Here is a 20778-nt window from a genome sequence, read left to right on the forward strand (position 1 = left end):
GGTAAAAAATCTACCTGCAATGCGGGAGACCTGGGTTCGATCCCTGAGTTGGGAAGATTCCCTGGAGGACGGCACAGCAACCTACTCCAGTATTCTTGCCTGGAGAATTCCCATGGACAGAGGAGCCTGGCGGTCTGCAGTCCATGGGGTCATGATGAGTGAGACATAGCTGAGTGACTAAGCACAGCACAGCACTTTTAACTTGTTTCTTTTGGCATTTAAGATTATGCAGGACCTACCAGAACTAGAGCTTTTAACATGTTTCTAAGGTTCAGGAAGCTCCTGGCTCTTTTTACAAGGACCATATAGTGAAGTTTTTGATGAAACTTTGTGAATTGATGCTGTGACCTTCACCAATACATTAATAATATATCATTATATATAATGTATTAACTATAATTACTATAATACAGTATAGTATAATAATATACTATAATATATTAGTTACTCCATAATAATTATATTACTATAAACTATATATGAAATACCATATATAAATTTATATGTAACTATTACATATTATTACAGTTGTGATTAAGTGCTTTTTGTACATTATCTAACTTACCCTGAGAGGTAATAATTTTTTACTCCCTTTGTGAAATATAGTTCAGAGAAATTAAATAACTTGGTCAGGGTCACATAACTAATTAGTTGCAGAGAGGAAACAAAAATCCAACCTCATTAGTTATTTTCTCTTACATCCAGGCTATTGATAATTCCTTCAGTATCTCTGAATCACGCTTTCTTTATCTGCAAAATGTAAACACTGCAAATAAGAGGAGCTTCCCAGGTGGCGCTAGTGGTAAAGAACACGTCTGCCAACGCAGGAGACATAAGAGACTCAGATTGGATCCCTGGGTCAGGAAGATTCCCTGGAGGAGGGCACAGCAACCCACTCCAGTATTCTTGTTTCGAAAATCCCATGGACAGAGAAGCCTGGCAGGCTACAGTCCCTGGGGTTTCAAAGAGTCAGACACGACTAAAACAACTTAGCACACATGCGTGCACATAAGAGCCCACCTTCCAGACTCAGGACTCAGAACATCTCCCTGTGAGAATTTCTAGACACACGGAGAATGTTCAGTACCTTCAGTTGACTCTGAATGCATTCAAGGGCTATGACTTGTAAGTAACATTTGTGTAAATTTTAACCATACACTGTAAAAGCAGTGTACTAATAAAAGAATGCTTTTCGGAATGCTCTTGTAAAGCTAAAGTGAATACCACCCCTCCCCCATTAATCTACATTCTCCATTAGGAGACTTGAATGTATTGTTTTTTTCAGATATCACATCTGTGTATCCTGCCTTGCCATACCCCCCTACTCTGCCATCTGCTTTGTCTAGGAGTGTTCCCTGGGCTGGTTCTATGAGATGTATTTCCAAGAATGAGAGGCAGGCTGTGAAGAGAAGCGCCCTGGCTTAGAAGTCAGACAACTCTAGTTGCTCAGCTTACCACGGTGAGCCTCAGTTTTCTGATCTTTAAAAAGATGGCATTTTTAAAAATAGAAAGGCCTCCTGGTTTCAGCTCTGATACATAAAAAGCTTGAAATCATCACTTGCTACAAGGGAAAAAGCTGAACAAGCTGAGCATCAGTGACTTTTCCTGGACTTATCAGAGAACTGAGGTCATAGGAAAAATTGTTGTTCAGTCGCTCACTCGTGTCCGACTCTTTGTGACCCCATGGACTGCAGCACACCAAGCTTCCCTGTCCTTCACCATCTCTCGAAACTTGCTCAAACTCATGTCCATTGAGTCGGTGATACCATCCAACTATTTCTTCTTCTGTTGTCCCCTTCTCCTCCTGCCCTCAATCTTTCCTAGCATCAAGGTCTTTTCGAATGAGTCAGTTCTTCACATCAGGTGGCCAAATTATTGGAGCTTCAGCTTCAGCATCAGTCCTTCCAATGAGTATTCAGGGTTGATTTCCTTTAGGATTGACTGGTTTGATCTCCTTGCAGTCCAAGGAACTCTCAAGATCTTCTCCAGCACCACAGTTCAAAAGCATCAGTTCTTTGGTGCTCAGTCTGATGTCCAACTCACATCTATACATGACTACTGAAAAAATCATAACTTTGACTATGATTATACAGACCTTTGTTGGCAAAGTAATGTCTCTTCTTTTTAATATGCTGTCTAGGTTTGTCATAACTTTTCTTCCAAGGGGCAAGCATCTTTTAATTTCATGGATGCAGTCACCATCCGCAGTGATTTTGGAGCCCACCAAAATAAAATCTGTCCTTGTTTGAATTGTTTCCCAGGAAAAGTCCTCACCCCTAAATATGGAAAAACAGATGCATGTAGGGAATCATAACCAAGATCTGCTTATTGGGAACAGAAGCTGCCAGAGCCATAGACTGGAGGAAATGCTCAGTGGGTAACTTGGAAGAATTGCTAGAAGCAGAGTTTTGGCCAGTGTGAGAGGGAGAACCTCCAGGGGCCACAGTCTTAGGGACCCCTCGTATTTTTGTAGATTTTACCTCCTGGAACCCCAACAGGTCTTCTCATGGTAAAAAGCCAAGGAAAATTTTTGTGTTTCCAACAGACTTGCAGGGGAAAATTAATCATTTTGAATAAGTGTTCGCCACCACAAAGACCTACACGACAAAGGAAAAGAATTTATCAGAGCCTTAGCTGATGGAGAAAAAGGGAAATGACCCAACCCCAGGCCCTTCTAGCCTTCCTGTCTTACCTAATGGGAAAACAAAAAGTTCAGAAACACCTGTGAAGGTCATATTCCAGGGATAGAGCTCCCTGAAAGATAAACACAGAATGATAGAATGCTTCCACTGCCTCCTGTCAGACCACCACATCATCTGGTGTCCAGTATAACAGTGGATTATGGCTAAAAGGGCTGCAAGCTACACAAACTACAATGAGTTTTTAGGGAAACCAAAGACGAAAAGAGAGACACAAACAAGTGTACTAATGGAAACTGAAGAGTCTGACACAGAGCAAATGTCGAACATAGTCCCACTCCTATGGGCTAGTCCAGCCAGATTAACACAGAACCCCACACTAAAGGTTCTTAATACCCAAATAAGAGCCTGAATAAGAACTTCTCAATGAAAAATTACAAGTCATGCTGAGAGGAGGAGTTCAAGACTGGTTCAAAAGCTAGTTCTTTGAGGAGATCAATAAATTTAATAAACCTCTAGCCAGTTAACCAAGAAAAGTAAGAGAGAGAATATATATTACTAATATCAGAACAGAAGAAAGGATCATTATTACTGATCTCATGGACATAAAAGAAAATAAATTAATATTATGAACAACCCTATGCCCACATATAGACTAATTCCTTGAAAAACTCAAACTATACCAGAACTCACACAAGGAGAAATAAATCATCTGAATAATGTCTGTTTTTAAAAAGTGAATCAGCAATTAATAACCTTCCAAAACAAAAAGCACCAAGTCCAGATGATTTCACTGATGAATTCTACCAACTATGTAAGGAAGAAATGATACCAGTTCTCTACAATCTCTCCAGAGATTAGAAGCAGAGGGAATACATCAGAATTCATTCTTTGAGGCCAGCACTTCAACCTAATACTTCAACCAGCTAAAGATATTATGAGAAAAAGAAACTCTAGACCAGCATCTCTCATGAACATAAATATAAAAATCCTAAACAAAATATTAGCAAATTGAATTAAACCATGCATGAAAAGAATTATACACCATGACCAAGTGGAATTTGTCCCAGGTAGGTAAGGCTGGTTCAACAATTAAAAATTGATTTATGTAAGCAACCATATCAAGAGGATAAGGAAGAAAATTTGCATGCTTATACCAATAGACGTAGAAGAAGCGTCTGGCAAGGTCCAACACTCATTCATATAAAAACTCTCAGCAAACTAGGAATAGAGGGGAACTTTCTCAACTTGATAAAAATATCTACAAAAACCTGTCCTAACCTAACATACTTAATGGTGAGAAACTGGATAATTTCCTCTTAAGATACAGAAGAAGGCGAGAATGTCTCCTCTCACCACCCCAGTTCAACATTGTACTGGAAGTCCTAGCTTTAGTGCAATAAGACAAAAAAAAAGAGGAAATAAAAGGTATATAGATTGGGAAGGAAGAAATAAAACCATCTCTGTTTGTGGATGACAGGACTGTCTATATGGAAAACTCCCAAAAAATCAACAGACATTTCCTGGAATTAATAAGTGATTATAGCAAGTTTGCAGGATACAAAGTCAATATACAAAAGTCAATTGCTTTCTTATATGCTAGAAATGAATAATTGGAATTTGAAATTAAAACACAATATCATTTGCAATAGCACCCAAAGAAGGAAATACTTATGTATAAATCCAGCAAAATATTCACAAGAGCTATATGCAAAAACTGAGAAGGTCTCAAGTAAATGCAAATGTAATCAGTGTTCCTGGATTGGAAAGTTCAATACTTTCAAGATGTTGATTCCTTCCAACTTGATCTGTAGGTTCTATAATCCCATTCAAAATCCCAGCAAACTGTTTTGTGAACATTGACCAACTGATTCCACACTTTATGTGGAAAGGCAAATGACCTAGAATAGACAGGACAACAGTGAAGAACGGTGTTGGAGGACTGACACTACCCTACTTCAAGACTTACTATAAAACTGCAGTAATGAATACAGTGTGGTTTTGGTGAAAGGAAGAACACATAGATCAATGGAAAAAAGTAGAGAGCCCATAAATAGACCCCCGTAGATATAGTCAACTGATCCATGATAAAGGAGCGAAGGCAATTCAGTGGAGCAAGGATATTTTTATTTGGTACAAGGATATTTTTACTTTAAATGGTACTGAAAAAATTGATCATTCATATGCAAAAAATAATAATAATCTAGACATAGAACTTACATATTTCACAAAAATAAACCCAAAGTGGATCATGGACCTAAATGTGAAACTGTAAAACTTTCAGAAGATAAAATGGAAAAATTGATGAGTTTTTAGATATAACACCAAAAGCAAGATCCAGGAAAGAAAATATTGATAAGTTGGATGTTTTTTAAAGTAAAAAGTGCTCTGTGAAAGATACTGTTACGAGAATGAAAAGACAAGCCACAAACTGGGAGAAAGTAATTATAAATACATGCTTAATAAAGGACTGCTATTCAAAATATACTTAGAGCTCAATCATAAGAAAGCAACTCAGTTAAATGGCAAAATATCTAAAAAGATAGCTCATCAAGATATACAGATGGCAAATAAGCATAGGAAAAGAAGCTCATCATCATTTGTCATTAGGGAATTACAAGTTAAAACAATAACTTGCAATTAGTTACCAATATAAGGATATTATAATGGCTCAAATGTAACAATACCAAATGCTGACAAGGATGTGAAGCAGCAGGAACTCTTGCTGAGTGGGAATGCAAAATGATAAAACCACTGTGGAAGGCAGTTGGGCGGTCTTCCACAAAGCTAAATGCGTATTATTTTTGGCCACCTCATGCGAAGAGTTGATTCATTGGAAAAGACCCTGATGCTGGGAGGGATTGGGGGCAGGAGGAGAAGGGGACGACAGAGGATGAGATCGCTGGATGGCATCACTGACTCGATGGACGTGAGTCTGAGTGAACTCCGGGAGTTGGTGATGGACTGGGAGGCCTGGCATGCTGCAATTCATGGGGTCACAAAGAGTCGGACACGACTGAGTGACTGATCTGATCTGATCTGATATTATTATATACTATAATAATTATTAGTATTATTTATATATTATATTATTATTATTCAGTGATCGAACTACTAGGTATTTACCCGATTGAACTGAAGACCTACCTTCACACAAAAAGCTGCATGAAAATATTTACAGCACCTTTATTCATAATCACCCCAAACTGGAAACAATCCAGATGTCCTTTAAAACGGGGATCCTCAGCTCCCACGATCTAGTGCCTGAAGATCTGAGCTGGAACTGATGTAATAATAAAGAAATGAAGTGCACAATAAATGGAATGCACTTGAATCATCCTGAGATCATCCCCATCCCCTCCCACCTTCTGTCCATGGAAAAACTGTCCTACACAAAACCAGTCCAGTCCCTGTACCAAAAATCCTGGGCTCTGCTGCTTTAAAATGTGGCTAAATGAGCAAACTGTGGCACCTCCGTACAATGGAATGTTGGTCAGCAGAAAAAGATTTAAGCTATCGAGTCCCAAAAAGACACCGAGGAACAAGCCAATATGAAAAGGCTACATACTGATTCCAGTTACATGACATCCAAATGCAAAAGCAAAGAAAATAAGCTGCTCAGGGAAGGAAAAGGATAAGTCTAAGCAAGTGAAATGAGAATTTTAAGGCCATAGAATTGATCTGTGTGGTACTGTGATTTTGGATTCAAGGCATTATGCATTTGTCAAATTCTATTGAACTGTGTCGGAGACAGCAATGGCACCCCACTCCATTACACTGGAGTACAGAGAAGATGTCAGCAAAACAGAATGTATTTATTATTTGTGTATGCATAATATCGGAGAAGGCAATGGCAACCCACTCCAGTACTCCTACCTGGAAAATCCCATGGACGGAGGAGCCTGGTAGGCTGCAGTCCATGGGGTCGCAAAGAGTCGGACATGACTGAGTGACTTCACTTTCACTTTAAATTTTCATGCATTGGAGAAGGAAATGGCAACCCACTCCAGTGTTCTTGCCTGGAGAGTCCCAGGGACAAGGGAGCCTGATGGACTGCCGTCTCTGGGGTCGCACAGAGTCGGACATGACTAAAGTGACTTAGCAGCAGCAGCAGCATTGGACTGTGTAGCACAAAAAGCAGACCTAAAAGTATGCAAATTTAAAAAAATCATTTTGGAGGTTGGGGAATCCCAGGGAGAAATGCAGATGGTGAAAAGAAAGTGCATCACAGTTTATGAAACAACCTCATTGAAGGAAATTAGGGGGAAATGTGCTGCTCTGGGTATCTTTGGAAACCTTTGCTTGTTTCTTCAGTCGCTAAGTCATGCCAGATTCTTTGTGACCCTATGGACTGTAGCATGCCAGGCTTCCCTGTCCTTCAGTATCTCCCGGAATTAGCTCACACTCATGTCCATTGAGTCGGTGATGCCATCCAACCATTCCATCCTCTGTCACCCACTTCTCCTGCATCAGAGTCTTTTCCAATGAGTCAGCTCTTCCCATCAGGTGGCCAAAGTATTAGAGCTTCAGCTTTAGCATCAGTCCTTCCAATGAATGTTCAGGGTTGATTTCCTTTAGGATTGACAGGTTTGATCTCCTTGCTGTCCAAGGGACCCTCAAGAGCCTTCTCCAGCACCAAATTTCAAAAGCATCAATTCTTCGGTGCTCAGCCTTCTTTATAGTCCAGCTCTCACATTTGGTCCAGCTATCACATCCATACATGACTACTGAAAAAACCATAGCTTTGACTACACCGAACATTGTCGGTAAAGTAAAGTCTCTGCTTTTTAATATACTGTCTAGTTTTGTCATAGCTTTCCTTCCAAGGAACAAGCATCTTAATTTCATTCCTGCAATCACTGTGCACAGTGATTTTGGAGCCACCAAAGATAAAATCTGCCACTGTTTCTACTTTTTACCCATGTATTAACCATGAAGTGATGGGACTGGATGCCATGATCTTAGTGTTTTGAATGTTAAGTTTTAAGCCAGCTTTTTCACTGTCCTCCTACACCCTCATCAAGAGGCTTTTTAGTTCCTCTTCACTTTCTGCCATTAAAGTGGTATCATCTTCATATCAGAGTTTGATTCTGATTGTCAGCAGATTCTCCTGGCAATCTTGATTCTAGCTTGTGATGCATCCATCCCAGCATTTCACATGATGTTCTCTGCATATAAGTTAAATGAGCAGGGAGACAGTATACAGCCTTGATGTACTCATTTCCCACTTTTGAACCAGTCCATTGTTCCAGTTCTAACTGTTGCTTCTTGACCTGCATACAGGTTTCTCAGGAGGCAAGTAAGGTGGTCTGGGATTCCCATCTCTTGAAGAATTTTCCATAGTTTGTAGTGATCCACACAATCAAAGGCTTTAACATAGTCAATGAAGCCGAAGTAGATATTTTTCTGGAATCCCCTTGCCTTTTCTATGATCCTCCGGATGCTGGCAATTTGATCTCTGGTTTATCTGCCTTTTCTAAAGTCAGCTTACAAGATACCATGTTGTACACATCTGGAAGTTCTCAGTTCACATACTGCTGAAGCCTGGCTTGGAGAATTTTGAGCAGTAGTTTGCTAGCATGTGAGATGAGTGCGATTGTGCAGTAGTTTGAACATTCTTTGGTATTGCCTTTCTTTGAGATTAGAATGAAAACTGACCTTTTCCAGTCCTGTAGCCACTGCTGAGTTTTCCAAATTTGCTGGTGTATTAAGTGCTGCACTTCAACAGCATCATCTGTTAGGATTTGAAATAGCTCAGCTGAAATTCCATCACCTCCATTAGCTTTGTTCTTAGTAATGCCTCCTAAGGCCCACTTGACTTCACAGTCCAGGATGTCTGTCCCTAGGTGAGTTGACCATACCATCATGGTTATCTGGGTCATGGAGATCTTTTTTGTATAGTTCTTCTGTGTATTCTTACTACCTCTTCTTAATATCTTCTGCTTCTGTTAGGTCTATACTATTTCTGTCCTTTATTGTCCCATCTTTGCATGAAATGTTCCCTTGTATCTCTAATTTTCTTGAAGAGATCTCTAGTCTTTCCCATTCTATTGTTTTCCTCTATTTCTTTGCATTGTTCACTTAAGAAGGCTTTCTAATATCTTCTTGCTGTTCTCTTGAACTCTCCATTCTCCTTTGCCTCTTGCTTCTCTTCTGTTCTCAGTTACTTGTTAGGCCTCCTTGGACAATCACTTTGCCTTCTTGCATTTCTTTTTCTTGGGAATGGGTTTGGTCACCACCTCTTGTACAGTGTGACAAACCTCCATCCATAGTTCTTCAGGCATCCTGTCTACCAGATTTAATGCCTTGAATTGACTTGTTACTTGTTACTTGCAATGTGTAATCATAAGTGATTTGATTTTGGTCATACCTGAATTGTCTAGTGTTTTTCCCTACTTTCTTCAATTTATGTTTGAATTTTGCAATAAGGAGCTAATGATGTGAGCAACAGTCAGCTCCAGGTCTTGTTTTTGCTGACTGTGGAGCTTCTCCATCTTTGGCTCCAAAGAATATAATCAATCTGAATTCAGTATTGACCATCTGGTGATGTCCATGTGTAGGCTTCTCTTGCGTTGTTGGAAGAGGGTGTTTGTTAGCCTTTTCCCTGCTTCATTCTGTACTCTAAGGCCAAACTTGCCTGTTATTCCAGGTATCTCTTGACTTCCCACTTTTGTATTCCACTAACCTGTGATGAAAGGGCATCTTGTGTGTGTGTGTGTGTGTTAGTTCTAGAAGGTCTTGTAGGTCTTCACAGAATTGTTCTACTTCAGCTTCTTTGACATCAGTGGTTGGGGCATAGACTTGGACCACTGTGATGTTGAATGGTTTGTCTTGGAAACAAACTGAGATCACCCTACCTTTGGAAACTAGAGGAGTCCATAAGATGAAGGCAATAGGAGCTGCACATGATCACTGGTTGACAAAGTTGTTTCCCATGGGCTAAGGGTTAAAAAATTCTGACAGTCCTATTTATGTGTACTGGGATGGACAACTCTGTAAATCAGTGGAAAATGGCAGGAGTGGGAGTTTACAGATTTTTTTTAAAAGTGGAGGAAGTTAGGAAAAAAGTAGGAAGTACACACAATAATATGTGTGAACACCTTTGTGCCCAGAAGGTATTATTATTTTACATAAACTTATGCCCTGAAGGTATTATTTATTATGCACAAAGTATTATTACTTTCACATTATTTCCTGCATGATTTGAACCATTTTATTCAGCAGTAAGAGACAAATCCAAAAGCTCAGAACTTTTTCAGATACAGATTTTACAAATTTGTCTGTCTTCTGAAGTGCTCATTTAATTTCTCTAGACAGGCTCAGTTGTATTTCTGTAAGAGCTGTGTACATCAGAGCAGCTTATCATAAATACCTAAAGCAAAGGAAATAGGTTATTAAGAAAATAAGGTTGATTAGCCATCTGTATGTCTTCTTTGCAGAAATGTCTGTTTAGGTCTTCTGCCCACTTTTTGATTGGATTGTTCATTTTTCTGGTATTGAGTTGTATGAGCTGCTTGTATATCTTAGAGATTAATTCTTCATCAATTGTTTGTTTGCTATTATTTTCTGGGGGTTGTATTTTCACCTTGCTTATAGTTTCCTTCATTGTGCAAAAGCTTTTAAGTTTAATTAGGTCCCATTTGTTTATTTTTGTTTTTATTTCCATTACTCTAGAAGGTAGGTCACAGAGGATCTTGCTGTGATTTATGTCAGAGAGTGTCCTGCTGATGTTTTCCTCTAAGAGTTTTATAGTTTCTGGTCTGAGATCTATGTCTTTAATCCATTTGAGTTTATTTTTGTGTATGGTATTAGAAAGTGTTCTACTTTCATTCTTTTACACATAGTTGACCATCATCAAAAAGTCTACAAACAATAAATGCAGGAGAGAGTGTGGAGAAAAGGGAACCCTCTTACACTGTTAGTGGGAATGCAAATTGATACAGCCATTATGGAGAACAGTGTGGAGATTCCTTTAAAAATTAGGGATAAAACTATCATATGACCCAGCAATCCCACTACTGGGCATATACCCTGAGGAATCCAGAATTGAAAAAGACACATGTACCCCAATATTCATTGCAACACTATTTACAACAGCCAGGACATGGAAGCAACCTTGACAGATTGAATGGATAAGGAAGTTGTGGTACATATACACAATGGAATATTACTCAGCCATAAAAGGAACACATTTGGGTCAGTTCTGAGGTGGATGAACCTTTAGCCTATTACACAGAGTGAATAGGCTATGTCTATCCACAGAAAGAGAAGGACAAATACCGTATATTAATGCATATGTACAGAATCTAGAAAGATGGTACCAACAATCCTATGTGCAAGGCAGCCAAAGGAGACACAGATGTAAAGAACATTCTTTTGGACTCAGTGGGAGAGGGAGAGAGCAGGTTGATTTGAAAGAATAGCATTGAAACATATGCATTCCCATGTATAAAACAGTAAGCAGTGTGAGTTTGGTGTGTGACTCAGGGCACCCAGAGCTGGTGCTCTGTGACGACCTGGAGGGTCGGGGCGGGGAGGGAGGTGGGGGTGCTCTGGATGGGGGGACACAGGAATGCCTACGGCCAATCCATGCTGATGTGTGGCAGAAACCACCACAATACCATAAAGTAGTTGTCCTCCAACTAAAACAAATAAATTTTTAAAAAAGAAAATATACCGTTAACTGCTCCTAGGTGATGCCAAAACATGTGAGTAGAAAGTAAGAGAGGTTTGATATTTTGTTTGAGATACTGCTTAATATCTGAAAGTTTCAGACACATTTTTATTTATTTATTGGTCCTTTTTTTTATTGTGAGAAAATATACATAAGATGAAATTTAATGTTTTAAAATATACAGTTCAGTAGCATTACAGACATGCATGTTGTTGTACCAACACCACCATTCATGTCCAGAATTTCAACTTCTCAAACTGGAACTCGCAACCCATTAGACAATAACTTTGCATTCCCTCCTTCCCATCCTTGGCAATAACCATTCTACCTCTGTCTCTGTGAATCTGACTACTCTTGGTATCTCATATACATGGAATCCTATAGAATTTGTCCTTTGCCCCTGGATTACTTCACGTAGCTTAGTGTCTTCAAGAATCACTTACATTGTAGCACATTTCAGAATTTTTTTTTAAAGGCTAAATAATGTTCCATTGTACGTATAGACCTAGAGCTTTGTAGTTTTCCCTCACAGAGATCTTGTACATATTTTGTTAGATTTATACCTAAATATTTTGTTTCCTTTCTTCTTCTTTCTTGGTGCTAATGTAAATGGTACTGGGTTTTTAATGTTATTATTATTTTTTCTTCTTTTCGTTTCTCGGTTTTTAATTCTAATTGATTACTGATCTATAAGAAAGCTATTAGCCAGCCACTGCAGCCTTAATTTGATGCTGCATTTCCCCTCCCTAACCATCCTTGGCTCAAGGCAGCACCAAAGGAGTCCAACTCCCATAACCAAGAGCATCACTTCCCCCCCAAGAAGCCCCAGGCTCCCACACACCTGCAGGGGAGCAGATGGGCACTCTCAATCTGAAGCAATCTCTCTTGTGCCAGGTTCATGCTGAAATGTGCAGAAACAGGTGAACACCCACCCAGTAATAAGAGAGGGAAGTTTAGGGGTCCTTGCCTAACATGCTCAGATACTCAGTTGTGTCCGATTCTTTACGACCCCATGGACTGTAGCCCACCAGACTCCTCTGTCCATGGGATTTTCCAGGCAAGGATACTGGAGTGGGTTGCCATTTCCTTCTTCCAAACACATTTTTAGCACAGTATCAACTGAGCATCTGGATATTTGAATTTTTCTCTTTGCAGCTTCTAGTGTTGATATGGTAGAAACAGAGGCAAAGCCTCAAAGTTAAATTACTTCCAAATGCTTTTAACAGCATTTAATTAAAAATAAAGGTTCATTCAACAGCACCCTCTCCACCTTCTTTTATGTATCCTATTTTTCATAGCTGTAAGACATGGGGGTGGGGCACCAAAATAGAATTTTTCTACTGCTCTTCAAATCAGTAGAAAGCTTGATGACTAAATACACAGAATTTTGTCTTCAAACATACTGTTCAGCTCAGTTCACTTCAGTTGCTCAGTCGTGTCCGACTCTTTATGACCCCATGAATCCCAGCATGCCAGGCCTCCCTGTCCATCACCAACTCCTGAAGCTTACCTAAACTCATGTCCATCAAGTCGGTGATGCCATCCAGCCATCTCATCCTACTGTTAACTTGCCTCAATACACAGGCAAATACTTTGCCACAGACTGAAAATTTGCTCTATTTAAATCAAACTTATTATTAATACTAGCTGTGAAACACTAGAACATATTATTGTACCAATAAAGTATTATCTTTTAAAAATGAGACAAGACCTGTGGCGGATTCATTTTGATATTTGGCAAAACTAATACAATTATGTAAAGTTTAAAAATAAAATAAAAAAAAATGAGACAAGACACTGATATATCCATAGCTGCATTTGCAGGTGTGCTAACTCACTTCAGGCGTGTCTGATTCTTTGAGACCCTATGGACTGTAGCCCGCCAGGCTCGTCTGTCCATAGGATTCTGCAGGCAAGAATACTGAGGTGGGTCGCTGTGCCCTCCTCCAGGGGGGGAGTGCCTTCCGACCCAGGGACTGAACCTGTGTGTCTTCTGTCTCCTGCATTGGCAGCCATGTTCTTTACCACTAGTGCTATATATGTGTGTGTGTGTGTGTGTGTGTGTGTGTGTGTGCTATATATATACATAGCATATATATTGTGCGCTATATATATATATATATATATATATATATGCAGAATCGCCTTTAAGAATTTAAATAGCAAAATCAAGTCAATTGACTTGAAGATAGAAATATGGACCTAGTGAATTTCTGAGAGCCCTTCATATGCCAGGATTCCATACTTCTACTTGTTTGAACTGGTAGCAGCAGTATTTCCTGGCATCAGGTATTCTCATGATACTTTTCAGCTTCCCTCTGGGCATACCTCTGCTCTGCATCCAGCCCCACTCATACGAACACATACAGACACACGCACAGATGGTCGCAGATAGTTTGGGATTTGCAGTGCAAAGAGCATCACGTAACTTTCTCTTTCCTTTTTTTCTCTCCTTTCATACTGTGTGACTCATTCAACATTCTGTACAACTAGACAAATGAAAAGATTCCTTTGTTTTGACATAATTAGCAGCTCTTTTCATTTTCAGTATGTGCATGGCAACAACAACCCACGCGGCACCTTCCAGCGGCATCTTAGTCGGGAAGTGCTCCTGCCGTGATGTGTGGGTGCAGGGGGCAGGGTGATGTGATCCAGATGCAGGGGCTGCCCTTCGTCAGGAATGCAGATGTGTTTCATCCACACATGCCCGGATGCTGACCCCTCTGGCATTATTAATGTGTCCCAGCTGCCAGCTTCCTCCTCTGCGTGTACGCGCCTTGGCGTCACATATTTCGTGTGCTTACTTATGAGGCACAGCATTCCTACATTTCACATGTGGCAGTTACTATTAAAAATGAGCAGTTCTAACTCTTCTGGAAATTGATTAAGAATCTTTTAAATTGCTTTGAAATGTGGCCATTATTTCAAAATGACTTCTCATGCAGTTATTGAATTCATAATGCAAACTTCTGACCTTTCCCCTTGCATGTTGAGAAAACATGGCTCTGAGTATTCCACTTTAAAGATACTCAAGAAGTTAATATTTGCATACATAATACATCATAATGATTTTTTACTTTCCTTTTATTTCTCATCTCCAAGGCCTATTTTTAAAAAGTAGCATGTCTATAAATTGAACATTGTTATTTATTGGTAATTAAATCCAGGCATCAAGTAAGAGAAATTTGGCATCTTCTAGAAATGGGTCGGACTTATAGCTCTACAGGGAAAGAGTTAGCTTTATAAAAATATAATCCAGTCATTGCTTCAAACTGTAGTTAGAGCATAGCACCACTGATTAGAGGAAATGGATTAATTTTATAAATTTTGACTTATAATCTAAAGTGTAAAATATAGAAGCATGATAGTTTCTCTAAATTAAAATGAACTGAATCCTAGTTATTCATTTTTTTTTTAATTCAGCATTTTACAGGGTAAATGTAAAGGTGAATCATAACTTAAAGCAAAAAGATGAAAAATGCAAATGACAGATGATCAGATTTTGAAAGATGGGGTTCATGTCCATTTCCTTCTTTAATGCCAGAATAATGAACTTTAAAAAGCCAAAAGCTATAATTTATCATAGATAACAATCTTGGTGATCAGTTATAAGAAATGAATGACCTGAATACTGAGGAGACTTTTATGAGGGATTGCACACCATCATTATCAACAGTAGAGTCAGAGACTTCCCTGGCAATCCAGTGGCTAAGAGTTCCCTTTCCAATGCAGGGGGTGTGGGTTCAATCCTTGGTTGGAAGCTAAGATCCCACAGGCCTCAGTAAAAAAAAAAAACCAAAATACAAAACAGAAGCAATATTGTAACAAATACAAGAAAGACTTTTAAAATGGTCCACATAAAAATCTTAAAAGTTGTTGCTGCTGAGTGCTAAAAGAAACATATCTTAAGTCCTGGTGACCTAGCATGTGGTTTCTGGCCCTCATGAAAACTATTCTGCTTCCTTCAGTAAAACTTGTTTTACCTGTTTGGATACATATATACATATTTATCTCAGTTTCACAAATAAAGGTGCAAACTCATTCATTAGCTTTGACCATACCTACAAAATAGGATGGAAAATGAAAGCAATCATCTGATTAATTCAGGCCGAAGTAATGAATACTTACTCTTCCCTGAAAGTACTGCCTGAAATTTATAAACAAAAAAAGTATGTTGTAAGATATCTTTTCTTGAACTCTCCAAACAGTTATTTCAGATTTTCCCCATGTATAAAAAAAGCAAGATAAAGTGAAGTCACTCAGTCGTGTCCAACTTTTTGTGACCCCATGGACTGTAGCCTACCAGGCTCCTCCAGCCATAGGATTTTCCAGACAAGAGTTCTGGAGTGGGTTGCCACTTCCTTCTCCAGGGGATCTTCCCAACCCAGGGATCAAACCCAGGTCTTCTGCATTACAGGCAAATTCTTTACAATCCGAGCCACCAGGAAAGCCCTTCACTGTGTATATTTTTGTTCAAGTGCATGTGCTATGTCGTGCTGTGCTTACTCACTCAGTTGCGTCTGACCCTGCAACCCCATAGACTGTAGCTCCCGCTGTCCATGGGGATTCTCCATGCAAGAATACTGGAGTGGGTTGCCATTCCTTCCTCTCAAATTTATATATATAATAACAATTGTAGTGTTCTCTGAAAGAAGATTTCAGTTCAGTTCAGTCGCTCAGTCATGTCTGACTCTTTGCAACTCCATGGACTGCAGCATGCCAGGCTTCCCTGTCCATCACTAACTCCCAGAGCTTGCTCAAACTCATCGAGTTTGTGATGCCATCCAACCATCTCATCCTCTGTTGTCCCCTTCTTCTCCTACCTTCAATCTTTCCCAGCATCAGGGTTAGTTCTTCACATTAGGTGGCCAACGTATTGGAGTTTCGGCTTCAGCATCAATCCTTCCAATGAATATTCAGGACTGATTTCCTTTAGGATTGACTGACTGGATCTCCTTGCAGTCCAAGGGACTCTCAAGAGTTTTCTCCAACACCACAGTTCAAAAGCGTCAATTCTTCAGCGCTCACCAGTCCATCCTAAAGGAGATCAGTCCTAGGTGTTCATTGGAGGGAGTGATGTTGAAGCTGAAACTCCAATACTTTGGCCACCTGATGCGAAGAGCTGACTCATTTGAAAAGACCTTGATGCTGGGAAGATTGAGGGCAGGAGGAGAAGGGGACGACAGAGGATGAGATGGTTGGATGGCATCACCAACTCAATGGACATGGGTTTGGGTGAACTCCGGGAGTTGGTGATGGACAGGGAGGCCTGGCGTGCTGCAGTCCATGGGGTCGCAAAGAGTCGGACATGACTGAGCAACTGAACTGAACTGAACTGAAGCTTTCTTTATGGTCCAACTATCACATCCATATATGACTACTGGAAAAAACATAGCTTTAACTAGACAGACCTTTGTTGGCAAAGTAATGTTTCTGCTTTTTAATATACTGTCTAGGTTGGTCATAGCTTGTCTTCCAAGGAGCAAGTATCTTTTAATTTCATGGCTGCAGTCACCATCTGCAGTGAGTTTGGAGCCCAAGAAAATAAAGTCTGTCACTGTTTCCATTGTTTCCCCATCTATTTGCCATGAAGTGATGGGACTGGATGCCATGATCTTAGTTTTTTTGAATGTTGAGTTTTAAGCCAGCTTTTTCACTCTCCTCTTACACTTTCATCAAGAGGCTCTTTAGTTCCTCTTCACTTTCTGCCATAGGGGTGGTGTCATCTGCATATCTGAAGTCATTGATATGTCTCCCAGGAATCTTGATTCCAGCTTGTGCTTCATCCAGCCCAGCATTTCGCATGATGTATTCTGTGTATAAGTTAAATAAGCAGGGTGACAATATACATTCCTGTTGTATTCCTTTCCCAACTTCAAACCGGTCTGTTGTTCCATGTCTGCTTCTAACTGTTGCTTCTTGACTTGCATGCACATTTCTCAGGAGGCAGGTAAGGTAGTCTGGTATTCCCATCTCTTGAAGAATTTTCCACATTTTGTTGTGATCCACACAGTCAAAGGCTTTGGCGTAGTCAATAAAGCAGAAGTAGATGTTTTTCTGAAATTTCTTGCTTTTTCTATTGCCAACAGATGTTGGCAATTTGATCTCTGCTTTCTCTGCCTTTTCTAAATCCAGCTTGAACATCTGGAAGTTCTTGGTTCATGTACTGTTGAAGCCTAGCTTGGAGAATTTTGACCATTAGTTTACTAGCATGTGAAATGAGTACGATTGTGCAGTAGTTTGAACATTCTTCGGTATTGCTTTTCTTTGAGATTGGAATGAAAACTGACATTTTCCAGTCCTGTGGCCACTACTGAGTTTTCTAAATTTGCTGGCATATTGAGTGCAGCACTTTAATAGCATCATCTTTTAGGATTTGAAATAGTTCAGCTGGAATTCCATCACCTCCACTAGCTTTGTTTATAGTGATGCTTCCTAAGGCCCACCTGACTTTGCACTCCAGGATGTCTGGCTCTAGGTGGGTGATCACACCATCATGGGTATCTGGGTCATGAAGATCTTCTGTGTATTCTTGCCACCTCTTCTTAATTAATATCTTCTGCTTCTGTTAGGTCCATACCATTTCTGTCCTTTATTGAGACCATCTTTGCATTAAATGTTCCCTTGGTATCTCTAATTTTCTTGAAGAGATCTCTAGTCTTTCCCATCCTATGGTTTTCCTCTATTTCTTTGCATTGATTACTTAGGAAAGGTTTCTTATCTCTTCTTGCTATTCTTTGGAACTCTGCATTCAGATGGATATATCTTTCCTTTTCTCCTTTGCCTTTTGCTTCTCTTATTTTCTCAGCTATTGGTAAGGCCTCCTCAGCCAGAGGCTGAGCAGGTCAGTCTCTGTGGGGTCTCTGGGTCCTAGTGTGCAGAAGATTTTGTTTGGGCCCTCTGAGCATCTCTGGCAGGCTGGAGTTTTGATTATAAATGCGATTTTGCCAATCCTACCATCTTGCTGGGGTTTCTCCTTTACCCTTGGATGTGGTGTATCTTTTTTCGGTGGGATCCAAAAAAAGAATCCAAAATTTTCTTGTCAATGGTTGTTTAACAGCAAGTTGCAGTTTTCGAGTTCTCACAGGAGATGAGCACATGTCCTTCTACTCCAGCATCTTGTATGTAATTTGAAAGAAAATTTAGAGCAACTCTAAGAAGACTTCAGATCCAGCCCATTCAAGAAGAATTAAAAAGAATAAAAGGCCTGGAAAATGTCTTCTTATTTGACATGGAAAGAAGAAAGGCTGCATTTCATTTACATCTTGAAGTTCTATCAAATAATTCTGATTATTGACCTTGAGACTATTGTAACAAAATTCTTATTAAAGGACCCAAAAGTATACCCATAAACTTTTTTCTAAGCGGCCTATTCTTAATCACAAAGATGAAGAAATTAAGCAAATAACATTAGTCTTTTTTATACTCAGATGACAGACATGTGACACGCATGCTCTGACAACTCTTTCCACATCCCTGGCAGACATAATTAGTTGACCATGATTATAATTAATTGATCTTCACTGCTCAGACAGGACCCAGGCTCAGAATCTTCCTGAACAGAGTATTACCAATTTAACTCCACACGTGAGACAACCGTCTTTGCCGTCCACCTCATATATTAGTGCTGAGCAAATATAGGCAGTTAGTCGAATGTTCTAAAACATAAAAGACCAAGGGTTATTGCTACTGTTCCAGTGAAAAAAGTGAAAGTGAAAGTCGCTCAGTCGCGTCTGACTCTTTGCAATCCCATGGACTTCATCCATGGAATTCTCCAGGCCAGAATACTGAAGTGGGTAGCCTTTCCCTTCTCCAACCAATCTGCTTTTTACCAGGAGGTGAGTAGCTGGCATTAGGCCTGATCTGCAGAGTAAAAATATCACTGTGGTAACTGTACCACGTCATTGACCCACAGCCCATCAGTTCAGTCGGTCCTGCTTCCTGCCATGCAGAACTGAGGCCAGCCAACTTAAGGGGCCTTCTGAAGGCTACTGGGACTCGGGTCAGTGGCACAGGCCACAAAGGGGTGACACATAGAAGGGACAGGAAAGAGTTTGATTCCCATCTGGAACAGCCTGGAAAGGGCACCAGTAACTGAAGAAGAAACGACGAGAAGCAAATGGTGGTCTACAGATCCAGTCATCAGGGACAAGGTCACCCCACAGTCAGGATGCAAGGGTTAGCCCCACACAGTGCCCTGGGACAGAAGGCAGGAGGGCCCCTGACGCGACATGCCTTGACACCGCCTCCTCCTTTGCCATCGCCGCGTGTGTATATGTGCCGTGAGAGGAGCTGTGGTGCCTGCTCCCTGCAGCCCAGGATGTTCCCAGAGCCCTTACAGCTGTGCTCTCACGTGTCTCCCACCCTGCTGGCTCAGAAAGTAGAGAAGCTTCCTGCAGTGCAGGAGCCCCAGGTTCGATCCCTGGGTCGGGAAGGTCCCCTGGACAAGGGAATGGCAGCCCACTCGGGTATTTTTGCTTTGAAAACCCCATGGACAGAGGAGCCTGCTGGACTACAGTCCACGGAGTCAGAGAGTCAGACACGACGAAGCGACTAACACTTTCACTTTGAATCGGCACAGGAAAGCAGGCATTGTGGTCCCCAACTTTACAACTAAAGTGCATTGTCCAACAGCACAGAGCTGTTTCAACCTAAAGCTCCTTCCATCTGAAATATCTGCAGGAGGTGACGGAAGATGGATATTTTGGATTATTTCCCATCTGAATGTTCAAATAACTGTGCCCTTCAGAGCTCTGCATGTGGGGTGGTGAACCAGGTGCCATGTCCCAGACAGGGTGGTGAAGGTGGCTCCCCCAACCCCCAACCCAGAGTCAATAGTAGACATGCCGTCTGGCCCTCAGTCATTGAAGGAGACTTTCTGTTCATCTTTCTGACAGCTGGTGACCCTGTTGCAGATGTGGGTTGTCCCTTTGTATTTCACGATAAAACTTTACTGGTGGCGATTTCTGTCTATGTGGGGGATGTTCTCAGTTATTACCAGCTACATCCTCTTCAGAGCTACCCGAAAACCCCTCTCAGGGAGAACACCACGGTATGTATTTCATTCATTCCTTCCTCAGCACACCCTTCATTTCAACCATTAGAAAGTATATTTAATTTCCTTTTTCCGATGCTGGGAGGGATTGGGGGGCAGGAGGAAAAGGGGATGACAGAGGATGAGGTGGCTGGATGGCATCACGGACTCGATGGACATGAGTTTGAGTAAACTCCAGGAGATGGTGATGGACAGGGAGGCCTGGCGTGCTGCGATTCATGGGGTCGCAAAGAGTCGGACACGACTGAGCGACTGATCTGATCTGATGGGGAGTAGAGTATTATACCTCTTTGACCCTTTGTTGCAAAACTGTTTGGAGACTTGCTCTACTGCTGTGTGTTCACATTCATATTTAATGGGGATTCAGACATGCCTGTAAATTTTATTGTTTTAGACAATAGCTAGTAAAA

General features: G+C 40.6%; 1 protein-coding gene across 1 annotated transcript in view; it reads left to right on the forward strand.

Moving 5' to 3' along the window:
- The window catches only part of RNF175 (ring finger protein 175), a 56070-nt gene that overhangs the window by 8537 nt on the left and 26755 nt on the right, over positions 1-20778 (forward strand). The window contains exon 5 of the mRNA XM_055550801.1: positions 20211-20365. Within this exon, the coding sequence (XP_055406776.1) occupies positions 20211-20365 (155 nt within the window). The remainder of the gene's footprint in view (positions 1-20210; positions 20366-20778) is intronic.

Source organism: Bubalus kerabau, chromosome 16, assembly GCF_029407905.1.
Source record: "Bubalus kerabau isolate K-KA32 ecotype Philippines breed swamp buffalo chromosome 16, PCC_UOA_SB_1v2, whole genome shotgun sequence".
Classification (NCBI taxonomy): domain Eukaryota; kingdom Metazoa; phylum Chordata; class Mammalia; order Artiodactyla; family Bovidae; genus Bubalus; species Bubalus kerabau.